The sequence below is a fragment of the Saimiri boliviensis genome, chromosome 3 (genome assembly GCF_048565385.1).
Source record: "Saimiri boliviensis isolate mSaiBol1 chromosome 3, mSaiBol1.pri, whole genome shotgun sequence".
Taxonomy (NCBI): domain Eukaryota; kingdom Metazoa; phylum Chordata; class Mammalia; order Primates; family Cebidae; genus Saimiri; species Saimiri boliviensis.
In genome coordinates, this window is record NC_133451.1 from 2,678,511 (window position 1) to 2,697,902 (window position 19,392).

The 19,392-nt window shown below is 41.4% G+C and overlaps 1 protein-coding gene across 7 annotated transcripts in view; it reads left to right on the forward strand.

Annotated features, from left to right (window-relative positions):
• The window catches only part of FAM193A (family with sequence similarity 193 member A), a 205,815-nt gene that overhangs the window by 136,834 nt on the left and 49,589 nt on the right, over window positions 1–19,392 (forward strand). For all 7 annotated transcript variants that reach the window (XR_012516794.1, XM_010345212.3, XM_074395798.1 and 4 more), the window contains 2 exons: window positions 98–277; window positions 10,273–10,524. Coding sequence is in view for 6 of the 7 variants with exons in the window: in XM_010345212.3 (XP_010343514.3) it covers window positions 98–277; window positions 10,273–10,524 (432 nt within the window). In the remaining variant the exon portion in view is untranslated. The remainder of the gene's footprint in view (window positions 1–97; window positions 278–10,272; window positions 10,525–19,392) is intronic.

Genomic DNA, 19,392 nt, shown 5'->3' on the forward strand with positions numbered 1-19,392 from the left:
TTCTTCGCAGCAACAGTAATGGCATAAAATGGTGGGTCTGACATTTTGTATTTACTCTGTTTTGAAAAGTACAAATTACAAAAGATTGTCTTTAAAGTCTCCTCAGATAAGCAGTACCAGTAGTAGTTCCTCAGAAGCTGACGATGAAGAAGCGGACGGCGAGAGTAGTGGGGAGCCCCCAGGGGCCCCAAAGGAAGAGGTAGTGCTGGGAAGCAGGAACCCCAGGACGGAGGAGAGCAAAGTGGACAGCCCACCTCCATCCTACCCGACACAGCAGGTAGGACTTTGTTTTCTGTTTTGCCACGGACCTCTTTTTCTGTCTATATTTTTTATAAACATGAGTATTATTGAATACAGAATTATTCTGTTGCCCATAATTTCTGAAGGCTAGAACTGAAGAGAATCAAGGTATACTTAGAATCTTCATTTGAATCTTGTTTTTCTTGCTCAAATCTGTAATTATCCATCTTGATTTTGCAACATCCCACGGCAGCCCTATGGAGGCTTTTCTTGTTTGTATAGAGGCAGAGAGAGTTGTTTTTAAAATTAAAATAGTGGAATATTAAAATTTCGGGAAAGGTTAGTTTTTCCTGTTTATTGTCTGTTTTTTTGTTAACCAAAGGTGATGGTACCTTATTAGCCTTTTATCTCAGAATTTCATACATAGATGCTTAATAAGCAGTTTTTGGCCAGGCACAGTGGCTCACGCCTGTAATCGCAGCACTTTGGGAGGCCAGAGTGGGTGGATCACTTGAGGCCAGGAATCCAAGACCAGCCTGGCCAACATTGCAAAACCCTATCTCTACTAAAAATATAAAAATGAGCTGGGTGTGATGGCAGGCACCTGTAATCCCAACTACTCGGGAGGCCGAGGCAGGAGAATTGCTTGAACCCGGGAGGCAGAGGTTGCAGTGAGCTGAGATCACACCACTGTACTTCAGCCTGCATGACAGAGCAAGACTGTCTCTAATAATAATAATAATAATAATAATAATAAGAAGAAGAAGAAGAAGAAGCAGTTTTTAAACGAAAGAACAAATGAAGGTCAAGGTGTTCGGCTAATTTATTTTATTAGGTAATATAAATATAACATTCAGATGATAAAGGTGATGTTGAAAGGTCTGTGTGGGAAATCTGACCACATCTCCTTCTCCATCTGCCCTGTCAAGCATCTGTGTACCCACAGTCCCTAGTGCTAATAGATCATCAGTTTTATTTACTGTGTAAACACAAGGGTTCTTTTCCTTTCTTAGGAAAAAGGCTGTATACTATTGTGCATACTGTTCTGTACCTTGCTTTTCACTTAGCAATATATCTTGACAGCCTTTATCTGTCTGTAGAGTGTGTTTCCCCATTTTATTCTGCTAGCCTCATTATATTCCATTATGTAGACATGCTGTAGTTTCATTTTGCTTTGCTTTTCAGCCCTAAGTTGATAGCATTTATGTTGTTTCTCCCAGAAGAGGGTGGTGTCACAGTTTTGATTTCTGCTGATATGATAGATTAAAAAAATAATTGACTTGTGGTATTTTCTGATGGTCTGTGGTACGTCTGTTTTTTTTTTTTTTTTTTTTTTTTTTTTTTCTTAAGATGAGGTTTCCACTCTTGTTGCCCAGGCTGGAGTGCAATGGCGCGATCTCGGCTCACTGAGACCTCCGCCTCCCAGGTTCAAGCGATTCTCCTGCCTCAGCCTTCTGAGTAGCTGGGATTACAGGAATGTGCCACCACGCCCAGCTCGTTTTGTACTTTTTTTTTTTTTTTTTTTTTTTCCTTTTAAATAGAGACAGAGTTTCTCCATGTTGATCAGGCTGGTCTCGAACTCCTGACCTCAGGTGATCTGCCTGCCTCAGCTTCCCAAAGTGGTGGGATTACAGGCGTGAGCCACTGCGCCCAGCCAACATATCAGTTTTTTTATGGTGTCTTTTGAAAAACAAAAGTTTTAATTTTGATAAATTATTCCTTATCAGTTTTTTTCTATGCATAATGTTTTTAATATCCAAGAAAACTTTGCCTAACACAAAACTGTTTTCTTTTAGAAGATTTATAATTTTAGTTCTTAGATTCTGTGGTTCATTTGACTCAGCATTTGCTTATTGTGAGGTGAGAGGGTATAAATTCATGTTTTTTGCATATGTGGATATTTAGTTGTCTCAGTACTGTTTGTCAGAAGTTCCTATAGAATTGCCTTGGCCATTTATTGAAAATTTATTGAAAATCAGTGGACTATAAATTTAAGAGTTTATATTTGGACGTTCCATTCTGTTCATTTGATCTGTGTCTGTCCTTACACCCATAGTGCATTTGACAGTTGCTTTATAGTAAGTTTAGGAAACAGGGTAGGGTCTGCCCTCCAGCTTGGTACACCTTTCTCTCTCTCATTTTTTTTTTTTTTTTTGGTCAGGCTGGAATGCAGTGGTGTGATCTCACTGCAGCCTTTGCCTCCCCGGTTCAGGTGATTCTTCTTCATCCTCCCGAGTAGCTGGAACTACAGGCACATGCCAGCACACCTGGCTAATTTTTGTGTTATTAGTAGAGATAGGGTTTCACCATATTGGCCAGGCTGGTCTTGGTCTTCTTACCTTGTGGTCTGCCCACCTCAACCTCCCAGAGTGCTGGGATTACAGGCGTGAGCCACTGCACCCGACTGGTAGACCTTTTTCAAAATCGTTTATGCTGCCCAAAGTTCTTTGCATTCCCATATAAATTTTAGGATCTGCTTGTCAACTTCTACAAAAAGCCTTCTTGGATCTTAATAGGGATTGCATTGAATTCTTAAATACATATTTAGAAGTCTCCAGCAAAGCCAGGCATGGTGGCTCACGCCTGTAATCCCAGCACTTTCGGAGGCCAAGGTGGGTGGACTACAAGGTCAAGAGATCGAGACCATACTAAAAATACAAAAATTAGCAGGGTATGGTGGCGCACACCTGTAGTCTCAGCTACTCGGGAGGCTGAGGCAGGAGAATTGCTTGAACCCAGGAGGCGGAGGCTGCAGTAAACCGAGATTGCGCCACTGCAGTCCAGCCTGGCGCCTGGCGACGAAACAAGACTCTGTCTCAAAAAAAAAAAAGAATTCTCCAGCAAAATTCCCTGGATGTGGCTGTGATCTTTTATTTGTGGGATGACACAGATCAGTTTAGGGAGAATGCAGTCCTAACAAAATTGTCTTTTAATCTATAAATATGCTGTATCTTTCCATTTATTTAAGTCATCTTTAATTTCTCTCAGCAGTTCTAAAAAATTCCCATCTTCGCATCTGGAATATATAAGTATTATGTGTTTTCACTCGCAGTAAAAGGTATTTTCTAATTTTGATTTCCAGTTGATCATGGGTAATACATAAAAATACAATTGATTTTCATATATTGGTCTTGTGTTCTGCAGCTTTACTAAACTTGTTTATTAATTCTAGTAGGGTTGGGGTTTTTTAGTAGGTTACTTTGGATTTTCTATGTACAAGATCATGTTGTCTGCAATAGAGTTTTACTTCTTCCTTTCCAATCTGAATGCAATACTTTTAATATCCTTTAAGATCCTCTCTCTCCCTCTTTCCATCTCCCTCTCTTTTCCGCCTCTCCCCTCTTCCTCTCCCTCCCCTCCCCCTCCCCCCTCCCTCTTCTCCCCCCTCCCTCCCTCTTTCCCTCCCTCCCTTTCTTTCTTCCTTCCTGCCTTCCTTCCCTCTTTCCCACCCTCAGGCTGGAGTGCACTGCTACAGTCATGCTCACTGCAGCCTCAAACTGCTGAGCTCAAGCAGTCTTCCTGCCTCAACCTACCAGATAGCTAAGACTACGGGTGTATCACAACTACAGGCGTGCACCACCATGCCCAAGTTTAAAAAATTTTTTTTTTTTTTTAGAGATAGGGTCTCACTATGTTGCCCAGGCTTGTCTTGAACTTCTGGCCTCACGTGATCCTCCCATCTCAGCCTCCCAAAACTTTAGAATTACAGGTGTGAGGCACCACACACAGCCCGGATGTTTTTAATTTTTTACTCTTGTCTTACAGAGCTAGCTAGACCCTCAGTACAGAATAGAAGTGTTGCCAGCGACATCTCTGCCTTGTTCCCAATCTGAAGGGGAAAGCATTTAATCTTTGACCACTCTTTAAGTGTGATGTCAGCTGCAGGTTTTTCGCAGATTCTATGCTACCTCTAATTTCTTGAGGTTTTTCATGATTTGAATATTGAATTGTATGTATGTTCGGTTTTTCTAATGCTTTCTGCATGTATTGCAATCCTGTGGTTTTCGTTTTTTATTTTGTTACCATGGTGGGTCATATCAGTTGATTTAAGGATAAATCCCACTTGATGGTGGTATAGAATCTTTTTCATATGTTCCTGAGTTGATTTGCTAATATTTTGTTAGGATTTCTGCATCTATGTTAATATTAATAAAACATACTGGTCTGTAATCTTCTGTCTTTGTGATGTTTTTGTCTTTGGTATCAGAATAATACCAGCTTCACAGGATGAGTTAGAAAGTGTTTCTTCCACCTCTGTTTTCTGAAGGAGTTTAGGATTTCTTAAAATTTGATAGAATTCACCAGCAAAATCCTGTGGGGCTGTTCTCTTTTTGTGGGAAGATCTGTAGTTACAGATTCAAGTTTTATTTGCTTGTAATTGATCTTTTCAAATTTTCTATTTCTTACTGAGTGAATTTTAATAATTTTTGTCTTTGTAGGAATTTACTCATTTCATCCAAGTTGTCTAATTTGTTGGCATAAAGTTATTCTACTCTGTTACAATCCTTTTTAATTCTCCAGTGTCTGCAGTGGTGCTAATTCTTGATTTTGGTAATTTTATATTTTTAATGGCTTCGGTCACTTGGGCTAAAGATTTGTCAGTTTCTCTGTTCTCTTTTCTATGTCATTGGTTTCTGTTCTGAAATTTCTTTCTATGTTCTTTGGGTTTGGCTTGCTCTTCTTTCCTAGTTTGTTGGAACAAAAGCTTAGATGACTGATTTTAGAGCTCCCAAATTTGCTGAGACTTGTTTATGGCCTAACATACGGTTTACCTACATCATGTTCTGTCTGTTCTTGAAAATAATTTGTATTTTGCTCTTGTTGTGTGGAGTGTTAAGTAAACGAAAGTTCGGTCGAGTTGGTTGATGGCATGGTGAAAGTCTTCTGTATTGTCTTGGTCTATTCAGGCTGCCATGTAAGGACCGTCATCCCATTCCTGAGAGTAGAGCCTTCCAAAGTCCTCATCGCCTGGTACCGCCACTTGGGAGGTTACCATGCCAACACAGGGAGTTTGGAGGGGCACAGATACTCACATCGTAGTATATATTCTTACTGATCGTCTGTCTGGTGATCATATCACTTACTGAGAAAGGCATATTCCAGTTTAACTGTTGGATTATTTCCCTCTCCTTTCAATTCTGCCTGGTTTTGGTTCATGCATTTGGAGATGATGATGTTGAATTATTGTCACATCTCCCTGATATATTGCCCCTTTCATCATTATGAAGTGTTGGTCTTGCCTTAAAGTCTAGTGTTTCTTGCCTTAAAGTCCATTTGATCTGTTAATAGGGCCACACCACCTTCTTGGGTTACTGTGTGTATGTGTATTTTTTTATCCCTTTACTTGCAGTTTCTTTGTGTCTTTGAATCTAAAATGTGTCTCACATCTTTTAGTTGGGCCTTGGGTTTTTATCCTATATATATCAATATTGGCCTTTTAAAATATTAAACAAAATTTTTAGTGTACCATTTTAATTCTTCCATTGATTTTTCTTTTTCCCCTTAGTGGCTGCTGTAAGGATTACAGTATGCATCTCTTGTGAATATTGGTATAAAAAATAAAACAAAAAGAAACGAAAATTAAAATACAACATGGATCTCTTTTTTTCTTAGAGACAGGGTCTTCCTCTATTACACAGGCTGGAATATGGTGGCGTCATCATAGCTCACCGCAGCCTCAAACTCCTGGACTCAAGCAGTCTTCTGCCTTCCTGCCTCCTAAGTAAGCTGGGACTCCATAGTGTCCTATGCGGGTGTCACCATAACCTGCTAATTTTTTTTAATTTTAGTAGAGAGAGTATCTCCCTATATGGCCCAAGCTGGTCTCAAACTCTTGGCCTCCAGTCATACTCCTGCCAGGAACTCCCAGAGTGCCAGGATTACACTTAGCCACTGTGCCCAGCCACAATACGCTTTTTTTTGGGATACACAGTCTTGCTGTGTAGTGGTGCAGTCTTGTCTTACTGCAACCTCTACTTCCTGGGTTCAAATGATTCTCCTGCCTCGGCCTCCCAGGTAGCTGGGGTACAGATGCATACCAACACGCCCAGCTAATTTTTGTATTTTTATTGGAGACAGGGTTTTGCCATGTTGACCAGGCTGGTCTTGAACTGGCCTCAAGTGATCTGCCTGCTTCAGCCTCCCAAAGTGCTGGGATTACAGTGTGAGCTACTGCACCCGGCCACAATATCCATCTTAATTTATCACAATCTACTGCAGATGATTACTGACTTAATTCCAATAAAATATACAAACATTGCTCCACAGTAGTTCCATTTCTTCCTTCCTCCTTTGTACTATTATTGTCCTATATATGATTACATGTGTATATGTTATAAATGAATAATATAATTACTGCTTTATATAGTTTTATAATTTCTAGCGATATTAAGAGCAAATAAAAGAGAAAAATATATTTATACGATGTTTTCTTTCTTTCTTTGTTTTTGAAACAAGAGTCCCACTCTGTCACCCAGGCTGGAGTGCCGTGGCGTGATCTTGGCTCACTTCAACCTCTGCCTCCCGGGTTCAAGTGATTCTCCTGTCTGAGCTGCCCGAGTAGTTGGGATCACAGGCGAGCACCACAACACCCGGCTAATTTTTGTATTTTTGGTAGAGATGACATTTCACCATGGTGGCCAGGCTGGTCTCAAACTCCTAAGCTCAGGTAATCTACTCACCTTAGCCTACCAAAGTGCTGGGATTACAGGCATGAGCCACCACGCCTGGCCTGTATTTATACAGTGTTTTCTGTTTGCTAGCTGGCTAGTCATTTCTGGCACTCTTCATTTTAAATTATGCTGAATTTAAGTTACCATCTTGTTTTTTGTTTTTTTTTTTTTTGAGACAGAGTTTTGCTCTTGTTACCCAGGCTGGAGAGCAATGGCACGATCTCGGCTCACCGCAACCTCCGCCTCCTGGGTTCAACCTCCTGCCTCAGCCTCCTGAGTAGCTGGGATTACAGGCACGCGCCACCATGTCCAGCTAATTTTTTGTATTTTTAGTAGAGACGGGGTTTCACCATGTTGACCAGGATGGTCTCGATCTCTCGACCTCGTGATCCACCCGCCTCGGCCTCCCAAAGTGCTGGGATTACAGGTGTGAGCCACTGCGCCCGGCGTTACCATCTCGTTTTTACCTTTTAATATGTCTTACAGGACCGGTTTGGTAGCAGTTAATTCTCTGTCTTTATCTGTAAATGTCTTTATTTTGCCTTCATTTTAAAAAATAGGCCCGGTACAGATGATGCCATTGCACTCCAACCTGGGTGACAAGAGTGAAACTCTGTCTCAAAAAAAAAAAATTAAAAATAGGTAATGTGTGGTGGCTCACGCCTATAATCCTAGCCCTTTGGGAGGCCAAGGTAGGTGGATCACTTGAGGTCAGGAGTTTGAGACCAGCCTGCCCAACATGGTGAAACCCCATCTCTACTAAAAATACTAAAATTAGGCAGGCATGATGGCTGGTGCCTGTTAATCCCAGCTACTCAGTAGACTCAGGAAGGAGAATTGCTTGAACCTGGGAGGCAGAGGTTGCGGTGAGCTGAGATTGCGCCACTGCACTCCACCCTGGGTAATAATAGAGCGAGACTCGGTCTCTTAAATAAATAAAGAAGTGGTTGTTTTTAGGACTAGCTTCAGATTCACAGCAGAGTTGAGTGAAAGGTACAGAGATATCCTATACCCAGTACTCCTACATAACAGCCTTCCCCACTATCAAATTCTACACCAGAGTGTTAAATTTGTTACAGTCATCAGGTGTCGGTTCTCCTGGCAGCCAGGCTTTCTCAAGAAGGTGTGTTAGGTTAGTAGGGTCTGGGGTCCTCATAGGTTAGTAGGGACTTGGCCTTGAGCTGCTGGAAACTTTAGGTTTAGGTGATCATTATGTGCCAGAGTTCTGCAGCTCTCAGTATCTCTTTGTTTTTATCCCTCTTAGGATTTATTGAGCTTCTTGGATCTGTACATAAATGTTTCTCATCACATTTGGGAATTGGAATGTCCAGCTGTTACTCGTATGCTCTTCTTCCCCCTTACCCTGGGACTTGTTTCTGCACATGCTGGAGTGCTCGCTGCTCTCCCGCAGCCTCTGCGCGTCTGCGTGCTTTCCCCTATCTCGTCTTTGTTCTTAGAGAGATCAGTTCCATTGCTCTCCTTCAAGTTCAAAGATGCTTTTTCTGCCATTTAAATTTGCTTTTGAGCCCTGTTAGCGAAATTTTGGTTTAGCTGTTATGCTCTTCACCTCTAGAATTTATATTTTACGTTTTTCTGTGTGTTTTTTTTAATGGCAGTTCTCTGTATGTTGAATCTTTATTTTCATATTTTCCTGTAATTCTCTGAACATGTTATAACAGCTGCTTTGACATCTTTGTGTGCTAATTTAGTATCTGAACCCACTACTGTTAACTGTTTGACTATTTCCTGCATGTTGATCACACTTCTTTTTTTCCAGATAAGGTCTTGCTTGCTCTGTCACCCAGGCTGGAGTGCAGGGGTGTGATCACAGCTCACTGGAGGCTTTGAGCCTCTAAGTCCCTAGATCCTCCTGGGCTAAACAGTCCTCCCACCTCAGCTCCCCAGGTTGGGACTACAGGCACACCACATGACTGGATTTTTTTTTGTATTTTTTGTAGAGATAGGGTTTTGCCGTAATATTGCCCAGTCTGGTCTCAAACTCTTGGGCCCAGATGATCTGCCCAACTCCACCTCCCAAAGTGCTGGGATTATAGGCATGAGCCACGCGCCTGGCCTAGTTCATAGTTTTCGCATGTCTCATAATTTTTTGTTGAAAACCAGACATTTTAAATAATGTAACAGTTTTGCATTCTCATTTTTTCCTTTGAGAGTCCTTTGTTGTTTTTGTTTGTTTCTTTGTTTCTGTTATTTCCTGGGCTTAAGTTGCAGGATCTGTGTCTCCCACATTATGTGGCTGGGGGCCTCTCAGCTCACGTTTCCTCTTGCGCTTTTTAGCTTGACTTCTAGTGGTCTCCCCTCCGTCTGCCTGACTGACCAGCTGATGATTTGTGCAGGGATTGCCCATGCACCTTGAATTCTCAGGGGCTCTACTGTTGGCTGTGGGGTGAATGCAGTCAGCCAGTTCTCACGTCAGCTGTGTTGGCCCCTTCCTCCAGCCCCTGAGGTCTTCTCAGTGCACGGACCATAGTCTCCTAGTCAGCCAGCAAGTTGTGGACAGCTTAAGAAGCCCTTCCGTGGCACTCTCATTCCAGGGTTCTCCCTATTGGATTTCTGTCTCCTCTGCCATTCACCCTAACTGGGACCTCAGGCTCAAGCTAACAGAGCTGCACGCTTCCCTGTTCATGCCCTTCTGAGTTCACTGCTTTTACTGCTTCACCAGGCTGCCAAAATTGGTTTGCACTGGTATCCCTGCAGTCATAGAACTTGGGGCCCCACTGCTGACTGAGCCAGGGGTGGAGTACAGGTGCAGGAAATGGGAAGGGTCCCAGACAAGAAAGCCAGACTTGCTGTTCTTCCCTGAAGTTCTAGCTGATTTGTGTGAATAAATGTGTCTCAGTATTTTTCTTGGGCTGATTTCCAGAGCCTCAGAATGGTTGCCTTTGACAGTTGTGTTCAGTTTTACATTGCTCTGAGGGAAAGGAGCCACTGACCACTTCACTCCACCGTAACCAGAAGTCCCATCTCTGCTTCGTTTTGGAGAATCTGTAGCCATTTAGGAGCAGTGTGAGCCCCGTGGAACACAGCCATCCCCTCTCCACTCTGTCGTCTTCACCAGTTCCCTTGTCCCTGCTCAGATGTGGGAAGTGAAATTTTCTGCGTTAGGCATAGGACGCAGAGCCAGGGGCTCTGCCTGAGTCTGTCTGTGGAATGAGGTCCGCCTCTCCTCTCTGTGCACCTTCTTCAGTCCCATGGAAGGCCCTGATCAACTCAGGGTGTCAGGAAAAGCCCTGCTACCTTTGTATTTGCTTTTTTACTACTTGGCAGAATGCGACCGACTTTTAATTCATATCATTTTTGGTTTCACTAAATAATTAGGTACTGTTTTTTTCTTTCCTTTTAGGCTGAACAAGCTCCAAACACTTGTGAATGTCATGTTTGTAAACAAGAAGCTTCTGGACTGACACCATCTGCAATGACAGCCGGAGCCCTTCCTCCAGGCCATCAGTTCATGAGCCCAGAGAAGCCCACACACCCTGCACTGCACCTTTACCCCCACATCCATGGACATGTGCCTTTGCACACTGTTCCACACCTGCCACGCCCTCTCATCCACCCTACCTTGTATGCAACGCCCCCCTTCACACACAGTAAGGTAAGTCGGGGCAGGAAGGGTCTGAAAGCTCACTCTTCACTGAGATCCTGCATGAGTATATACTCAAACAGAAATCCATGAATTAGCAACTTGCGTAGGACGGGGTCTGCTCCAGATAGGAAGGCCTGCCAGGTGTCTCCTTTCACCATCATCTCAAGCACTGTCATTTTGAACCTTTACAGTTGTAACAGTCATTAAAAACAATTGTGAAGGTCATAGTTCCTTTATTCAGAATTCAGTAGAACAGAAGGATTTTTCAGGTGAAATTTCTAACAGGTTAAACCTAGGGAGTGTTTCATACACGACCTCAGTTACCTACTTGTGGTCCTCCCGGGCCTTGCCCTTTTTTTTACTGTGATAGATGAGCCCTCTTACACTGGCTGGACTCTACAGGGTCTAAAATGACTGCTTTTTTACTATGAAAATTAAGGCCTTTGAGAAATGCACGAGCCTAAATAAAGGAGGAGCCCTAATTGTGATGCCACAGAAAATCGTAACGCCCTGCAGGTTAGGGAGCACTGGGGAGGGGGGGAGGGCACAGGCAGGAGAACCTGCAGAATCCAGGTGTGAAAAGCCCATTCGGGAAGTGGAGTGAGGATCTAGAAATAAGTTGATTTTTCTGCATTTCTTCTCAGAGAACCTCAGGTGTATATTTAATATCATAGACTTTACAGTGAAATTTTTAGGCTTGTTTCATTCTTTGGACCTTAGCTTTGCCTTAGATAGTTTTGCCTCTCTAACTGTTTTGAGCTTACCTTTACCAGAATGACTCACCGTAATTCTGATTTTTTGTTTTTTGTTTTTTGTTTTTACTTTGTACCAGTTATTCTTGTCCAAGGGTAGCTCTAATCAATCAAAAATAGAATTTTCTGGGCGCGGTGGCTCACACCTGTAATCCCAGCACTTTGGGAGGCCGAGGTGGGCGGATCACCTGAGGTCAGGAGTTCAAGACCAGCCTGACCAAGATGGAGAAATTCCATCTCTACTAAAATATGCAAAATTAGCCAGGGGTGGTGGCGCATGGGCTGAGGCAGGAGAATCTCTTGACTCTGGGAGGCAGAAGTTGCAATGAGCCGAGATCGCGCCATTGCACTCCAGCCTGGGCAACAAGAGTGAAACTTCATCTCAAAAAAAAAAAAAAAAAAAAGTACGTATCCTTAGAAAATTTTTTAAAAATAGAATTTATTCCAAACTCTAATTTATTATTTAAAACAATGATTTTCAGGCCGGGCGTGGTGGCTCAAGCCTGTAATCCCAGCACTTTGGGAGGCCGAGGTGGGTGGATCACGAGGTCGAGAGATCGAGACCATCCTGGTCAACCTGGTGAAACCCCGTCTCTACTAAAAATACAAAAAACTAGCTGGGCATGGTGGCGCGTGCCTGTAATCCCAGCTACTTAGGAGGCTGAGGCAGGAGAATTGCCTGAACCCAGGAGGCGGAGGTTGCGGTGAGCCGAGATCGTGCCATTGCACTCCAGCCTGGGTAACGAGTGAAACTCCGTCTCAAAAAATAAATAAATAAATAAAACAATGATTTTCAGCTGGAACAGAAATGGAGGAGGACATGACATGGAATGATTTTTTTCCGGACTACATGTGTGTTTTCTCCCCGCTGGGGATCACTGTGAAGTGGGGTACATGTAGTCCGTAAGTGAGGTTTGTTGTCTCTTTGCTAGGGAGAAGTGTATTTGGAAGATTAACAGACACAGGTTTAGAATAGAGTGTAATAAGTTTGTTATATCTATTATAATTACTTGGCACAACCATCCAAATTCATGCTTAAATTTTGTTAGATTGAATATTGCTCAGTTTGAACATGTAATAATATCTTAATATTAGAATGCTTTTTTAATAACATTTTTCAAGTATGTAGTCAGAGCCACGCGATCTTCATTGTCTGCCTGGTTTGTAGCCTGATTTTCTCTGGGTGCATGTGTAAAGTTAGGAAGTTTTCCATTCCCTGTTGTTGCCTGAATAGAGCTCTATTACCTAGTTCCAAGAAAAGATTATAGAATATTCTGTTATGTATTTTTGTTGGTGGAAGCTATTCAAGAATTAGTTCCTAAAAGTACTCAAGTAAAATATTAAAATTGATAATTACTAAAGACTGTGGGGACCCTTTGGTTAAAAACTGATTCTTTTCCCTGGCTTTTGGCCTTTTCTCAGGAAATTAGAGGTCTATATATGGGTAAAAGAAGAAAAACCTATTTTAGGAGCATCACTTGTATCTAATATCTGTTCTTTTGATACTTGTTAAACTTTAATCTTACAGAAAATTGGAAAGATTTATGGATAGATAAGCAAATATGGAGGTCAAGCCATATGTGGTAGAGGTCGTATAGGACATTTAGGAATTTATAACTAAACATTATTTCTACCACTTTAGCAAACTGAAGACTGTTCACTGATTCATTTAAAATATATTAGGTGGTGGCCATTTTTATATGGAAACAAGGTACAATTATAAAAATATTTCATTTTCATCTGATATGAAAATGTTTGTTTCTGTGAACAACTTGCATTGTCACTTACCAGATCTTACAAGAATAGTTTGTGTTGAGTTAGTTTGACTTAGTTGGATGCTGCAGCTATATCTGTGTCTAAATGCATAATGTGTTATACACCTTCAGAAAGCAAAGAGCTGTATCAGAGTAGCGCAAATTCCAGTGACATTAGAGGAAGTTTCTTAGAGATGATCAACAGGATTGTTCAGAATGTAGTTGGGAGGCAGAAGGCGGGTGCTGAACGTGGAGGGGCCTTGCACGCTTCTGACCTGCTGCTGTGTCTGCCTTCGCTTTTGCATTGCTGGGCCTTAGGGAGCGTCTGCTGTGCTGCAGTCACAGTTGTTGCCTTTGACATTATGCCATTGTGGTTGCAATTCTTTTAATTCGTATCTTCGGAATTGTGGGTAAATATTTAGTACCTAAAATGTTCAGCACGAATACTGTGAAAAATTTATTTTCTGGCCTGTCGTGGTAGCTCACGGCTGTAATCCCAGCATTTTGAGAGGCTGAGGTGGGAGGATCGCTTGAGCCTGGGAGTTCAAGACCAGCCTGGATGACATAGTGAAACCCTGTCTCTTAAAAAAAAAAAAAAAAAAAAAAATTCTTGAAATTAAAAAAACTTGAAGACTTAATTTTTATTTTCAGGTGTTTTCATACCAGTGACATACTGAATTTATATATTGAGTATAAGCTATTTAAAAGTTCAAAGTAATTGCTGAGAAAAATACAGTAATGGAATACTATATAAAATAAAATAAAAACTGTAAGTGCCAGGGAATTTAATTTCCAAATATTTCGGGATCTCACAACTACTGTTTTGTTACTGATTTCTACTTATATTCTATTGTGATCTAAAAGTATACAGTGTCTGATTTCTGGTTTTTTGAGTTTATTAAGGTTTGTTTTATGGCCCAGAATTTGTCTGTCTTGGTGAATGTTCCATGTGAGCTTCAGAAGGAGTATGTATGTGTTCTGTTGTTGAGTAAAGTGATCTTCAGATGTTCATTATGTTCAATTGATTGATGGTGCGCTTGAGTCCTATCAGTCAGTAACTATGTTCTGATTTTCTGCCTGCTCGATCTGTTTTTTTTTTTTTTTTTTTTTTTTTTTTTTTGAGACGGAGTTTCGCTCTTGTTACCCAGGCTGGAGTGCAATGGCGTGATCTCAGCTCACCTCAACCTCCGCCTCCTGGATTCAAGCAGTTCTCCTGCCTCAGCCTCCTGAGTAGCTGGGATTGCAGGCACGCGCCACCATGCCCAGCTAATGTTTGTATTTTTAGTAGAGACGGGGTTTCACCATGTTGACCAGGATGGTCTCAATCTCTCGACCTCGTGATCCACTCGTCTCGGCCTCCCAAAGTGCTGGGATTATAGGCGTGAGCCACCGCGCCCGGCCTGTTCATTTCTGATAGAGGGCTGTTGAAGACTTCCACCATGATACTGGATTCATTGGTTTTTTCCTTGCACAGTTCTATCTGCTTTTGCCCTACAAAGTTTGATGCTCTGTCATTAGTAGCACACACATTGAGGATTGTTACTGCTTCTTGGAGAATTGACCCTTTATCATTATATAATGCTCCTCATCACCACTGGTAACTTCCCTTGCTCTGAAGCCTGCTCTGCCTGAAATTAATATAGCTCCTCCAGTTTTCTTTTGGTTTGTGTTAGCATAGTATATCTTCCTTCAGTGCTTTACTGTTTGAAAGGATTTGTTTATTGTGGTAAAATACCTGTAACATAAAATTTTAAATCTTAACCATTTTTAAGTGTAGAATTCTGTGGTATTAAATACATTTATAATGTTGTGCAACTATCATTCATCTACGTAACTCTTTTCATCTTGTGAAATTGGAAGTTTTTAACCCGTTAAACAGTAACTCCCCTTTCCCCCACCCCTGGGCACCCATCATTCTACTTTCTGTCTTTATGATTGTGACTACTTGAAGTACATCATATATGTGGAATTGTGAGTATTTGTCTTTTTGTGACTGGCTTATTTCACTTAGCATAATGCCCTCAAGGTTTATCCATGTTGTGGCATGTTACAGAATTTCTTTCCTTTGTAAGGCTAAATAATACTCATCATGTGGCTGAATCCCAGTTTGTGTCTCCATCAGTGAACTCTTGAGTTGTTTCCATACATTATCTACTGTGAACAGTGCTGCTGTAAACATGAGTGTACAAATGTTTCAGGACCCTTCTTTCAGTTATTTGGGGTGTATACCCAGAAGTGGAATTGCTAGGTCATATGGTAATTCTATTTTGAATTATTTGAGAAACTGCCGCACTGTTTCGCACAGTGGCTGCACCATGTGACATTCCTGCCAGTGTGCACAAGGGTTTCGGTTTCTCCACATCCTCACTAACACTTGTTATTTTCTGTTTTGCTTTTTGAATAGTAACCATCCTAATAGATACAAGGTGCCATCACATTGTAGGGTTTTTTTCTTATGTAAGTGACCGTAGACACATTGTAGTTTTGTTTTGCATTTTCATAATGTTTAGTAATGTTGAGCATCTTTTCATGTGCTTCTTGACCTTTGTATATCTTCTTTGGAGAAATATCTATTTAAGTTCTTGCTCATTTTTGAATCAGGTTTGTTGTTGCATTTTAGTTCTCTCTGTAGTCTGGATATTAGTCCTTTTCAGATAGATGATTTGAAAGTATGTTCTCCCATTCTGTAGGCTCCCTTTTTACTCTGTTAGTAGTGTCTTTTGATGTACAACATTTAAAATTTTTTCATGCAGTTCAGTTTGTCTGTTTATTCTTTTTTGCCTGTGCCTTTGGTGTTACAACCAATAAATCATTGCCAAATCTAATGTTATGAAGCTTTTGCCCTATGTTTTCTTCTAAGAGTTTTGTTCTTTCCTTACATTTAGGTCTGTGATCCATTTTTAAGTTCATTTTTATATATGGTGTTAGGTAAGGGTCCAACTTCATTCTTTCGCATGTGGCATGCACTGTTGTCCCAGGACCATTTGTTAAAAAGACTGCCCTTTTCCTGTTGAAGGATTTTGCCATCTTTGTCAGAAATCATTTGACCACGTATGTGAGGTTTTGTTTCTGGGCTTTCTATTCTGTTCCATTGGTCTGTATGTCAGGCCAGTACCACACTGTCTTCATTGCTGTATCTTTGCAGTGTGTTTTGAAATCAGGAATTGTGAGTCCACCAGGTTTGGTGTGTGTTGTTGTTGCTGTTGTTGTTAAGATTGTTTGGGTTATTCAGAATCCTATGAGATTCTATATGAATTTAGGGTGAGTTTTTCTGTTTCTCAAAATACATCATTGGGATTTTAATAGGGATTGCCTTTTATCTGTAGATCACTTTGGGTAGCGTGGACATTCTGACAATATTGTCTTCTAATCAGTGAAGATTAGAAGATTAACATGGTATGTGTTTTCATTTATTTTTGGTTTTTCAGTTTCTTAGAGCAGTGTTTTAGTTTATGGTAGAACTCTTTCACTTCTTTGGTTAAGTTAATTCCTGTTGGTGTTTTGTTTTGGTTTTGGTGTATTTTGAGACAGATTCTCACTCTGTTGCCTACACTGAAGTGCAGTGGCACGATCTTGACTGACTGCAACCTCTACCACCCAGGTTTAAGTGATTCTCCTGCCTCAGCCTCCTGAGTAGCTGGGATCATAGACACATGCTACCATGTCCTGCTAATTGTGTATTTTTAGTGGACATGGGGTTTGGCCATATTGGTTAGGCTGGTATCATACTCCTGGCTTCAAGTGATCCACTTGTCTCAGCTTCTCAAAGTGCTAGGATTACAGGCGTGAGCCACCATGCCTGGCCAGTTAATTTAATTCCTAAGTTGCTGTTATTTGAGGTGGAGTCTCACTTTATTATTATGATTATTATTTTGAGGTGGAGTCTCGCTCTGTCACCCAAGCTGGAGTGCAGTGGCACAGTCTTGGCTCACTGCAGCCTCTGTCCTCCCAGGTTCAAGTGATTCTCCTGCCTCAGCCTCCTGAGTAGCTGGGATTATAGGCACATGCTACCACGCCTGGCTAATTTTTTTTTTTTTTTGAGTTGGAGTTTCGCTCTTGTTACCCAGGCTGGAGTGCAATGGCGCGATCTCGGCTCACCGCAACCTCCGCCCCCTGGGTTCAGGCAATTCTCCTGCCTCAGCCTCCTGAGTAGCTGGGATTACAGGCACGCGCCACCATGCCCAGCTAATGTTTTGTATTTTTAGTAGAGACGGGGTTTCACCATGTTGACCAGGATGGTCTCGATCTCTCGACCTCGTGATCCACCCGCCTCGGCCTCCCAAAGTGCTGGGATTACAGGCTTGAGCCACCGAGCCCGGCAATTTTTATATTTTTAGTAGAGATAGGGTTTCACCATGTTGGCCAGGCTGGTCTTGAACTCCTGATCTCAAGTGATCCACCCACCTTGGCCTCCCAAAGTGCTGAGATTACAGGCATGAGCCACCATGCCCGGCCCTAAATTAGTATTTTTGATGCTGTTGCGAATGGAATTGTTTTCATAATTTCCTTTTCCAACCATTGTTGGTGTATAGACATGCAGCTGATTTTCTAGTGTTGATTTTGTCTCTTCCTACTTGGCTGAATTTATCTATTCTAACAGACTTGTGTGTGTGGAATCTTTAGTTTTCTAGGTATAAAATCATATCATCTGTGAAGAGAAATAATTTTACTTCTTTGGATGCCTTTTATTTCTTTTTTCTTGCCCATTTGCTCTGACTGAAACTTCTAATACTATGTTGTATAGAAGTGATAAGAACATGTTAATACTATGTTGAATAGAAGTGGTAAAAGCATCCTTGCCTTGTTACTGATATTCAAGGAACAGCTTTCATTCGCTCACCATTGTTTGCTGCGGGTTTTTCATATATGGCTTTTATTATATTTTGGTAGTTTTCCCTCTGTTACTAGTTTGTTGGGTGTTACTGTCATGGAAAGGTTTTGAATTTTGTCAGATGCTTCTTCTGCCCCAGTTGTGGTGATCTTTGGCTTTTTGCTGTCTGTTAATGTGGGATATTAACATTGATTACTTTTGATACATTGAATCATCCTCGCATTCTGGGAATAATTCCCACTTGATCATGGTGTATGACTCTTTTAATATGCTGCTGAATTCAGTGTTCTAGTATTTTGTTGAGGATGTTTGCATGAATCTTCATAAGTGATACTCGTTGGTGGTTTTCCTACAGTGTCTTTGCTATGGGTATGTGCTCAGGACGTGAGTTAGAAAGTGTTTCCTCCTCTTTAAGTTTTTGTTTTTGTTTTTTGTTTTTTGTTTTTTTTGAACCTTTGAGAAATATTGGTATTAATTCTGTAAATATTTGGTAGAATTGACAGTGAAGCCATCAGGTCTAGGGCTTTTCTTTATTGGGTGATTTTTTTTATTTTTTAATTTTTTTTTTAGATGAAGACACTCTGTCGCCCAGGCTGGAGTGCAGTGGTGTGATCTCCGCTCACAGCAATCTCCACTTCCCTGGTTTAAATGATTCCCCGGCCTCGGCCTCCCAAGTAGCTGGAACTACAGGCACATGCCACCACACCTAGCTAATTTTTGTATTTTTAGTAGAGATGGGGTTTCACCATGTTGGTCAGGCTGGTCTCCAACTCCTGACCTCAGGTGATCCACCCACCTCGGCCTCCCAAAAGTGCTGGGATGACATCATAGACATGAGCCACTGCGGCCTGTTGAGTGATTTTGTGACTGCCAGTTCAGTCTGTTTACTAGTTACAGGTCTGTTCAGACTTTTCTGTTTCTTAATGATTTCATCATCTGTTTTATCCAGTGTGTTAGTGTACAGTTGTTCATAATACTTTCTTTTTTTAAGTCTTTATTTGAAACAACATCTCTGTCACCCAGGCAGGAGTACAGTGGCATGATCTAGCTCATTGCAGCCTCAAACTCTTGGCTCAGGCATTCCTCCTGCCTCAGCCTCCCAAGTAGCTGGGACTAGAGGCATGTGCCACCACTCCCAGCTAACATTTTTATTGTTTTGGAAGAGACAGGGTCTTACTATGTACAAGGCAAAGATGCTTTTACCACTTATGTTGAACATAGTATTAGAAGTTTCAGTCAGAGCAAATAGGCAAGAAAAAGAAATAAAAGGCATCCAAACTGGAAAGGAAGAAGTAAAATTATTTGGAAGAGACAGGGTCTTACTATGTTGCCCAGTGTGGACTAAGGTAGTCCTGCCACTCCTAGGCTGAGCCTGGACTTCTGGGCTGAGGCCATCCTACCACCTCAGCCTCCCAAAGTCCTGGGATTATAGGTGTAAGTTAACCAAGCTCAGCCAATACTATTTTATGATATCTTTTATGTCTTCTTAATTTTAATTTAATTTCTTTTCTTTCTCTCTCTCTCTCTTTTTTTTTTTTTT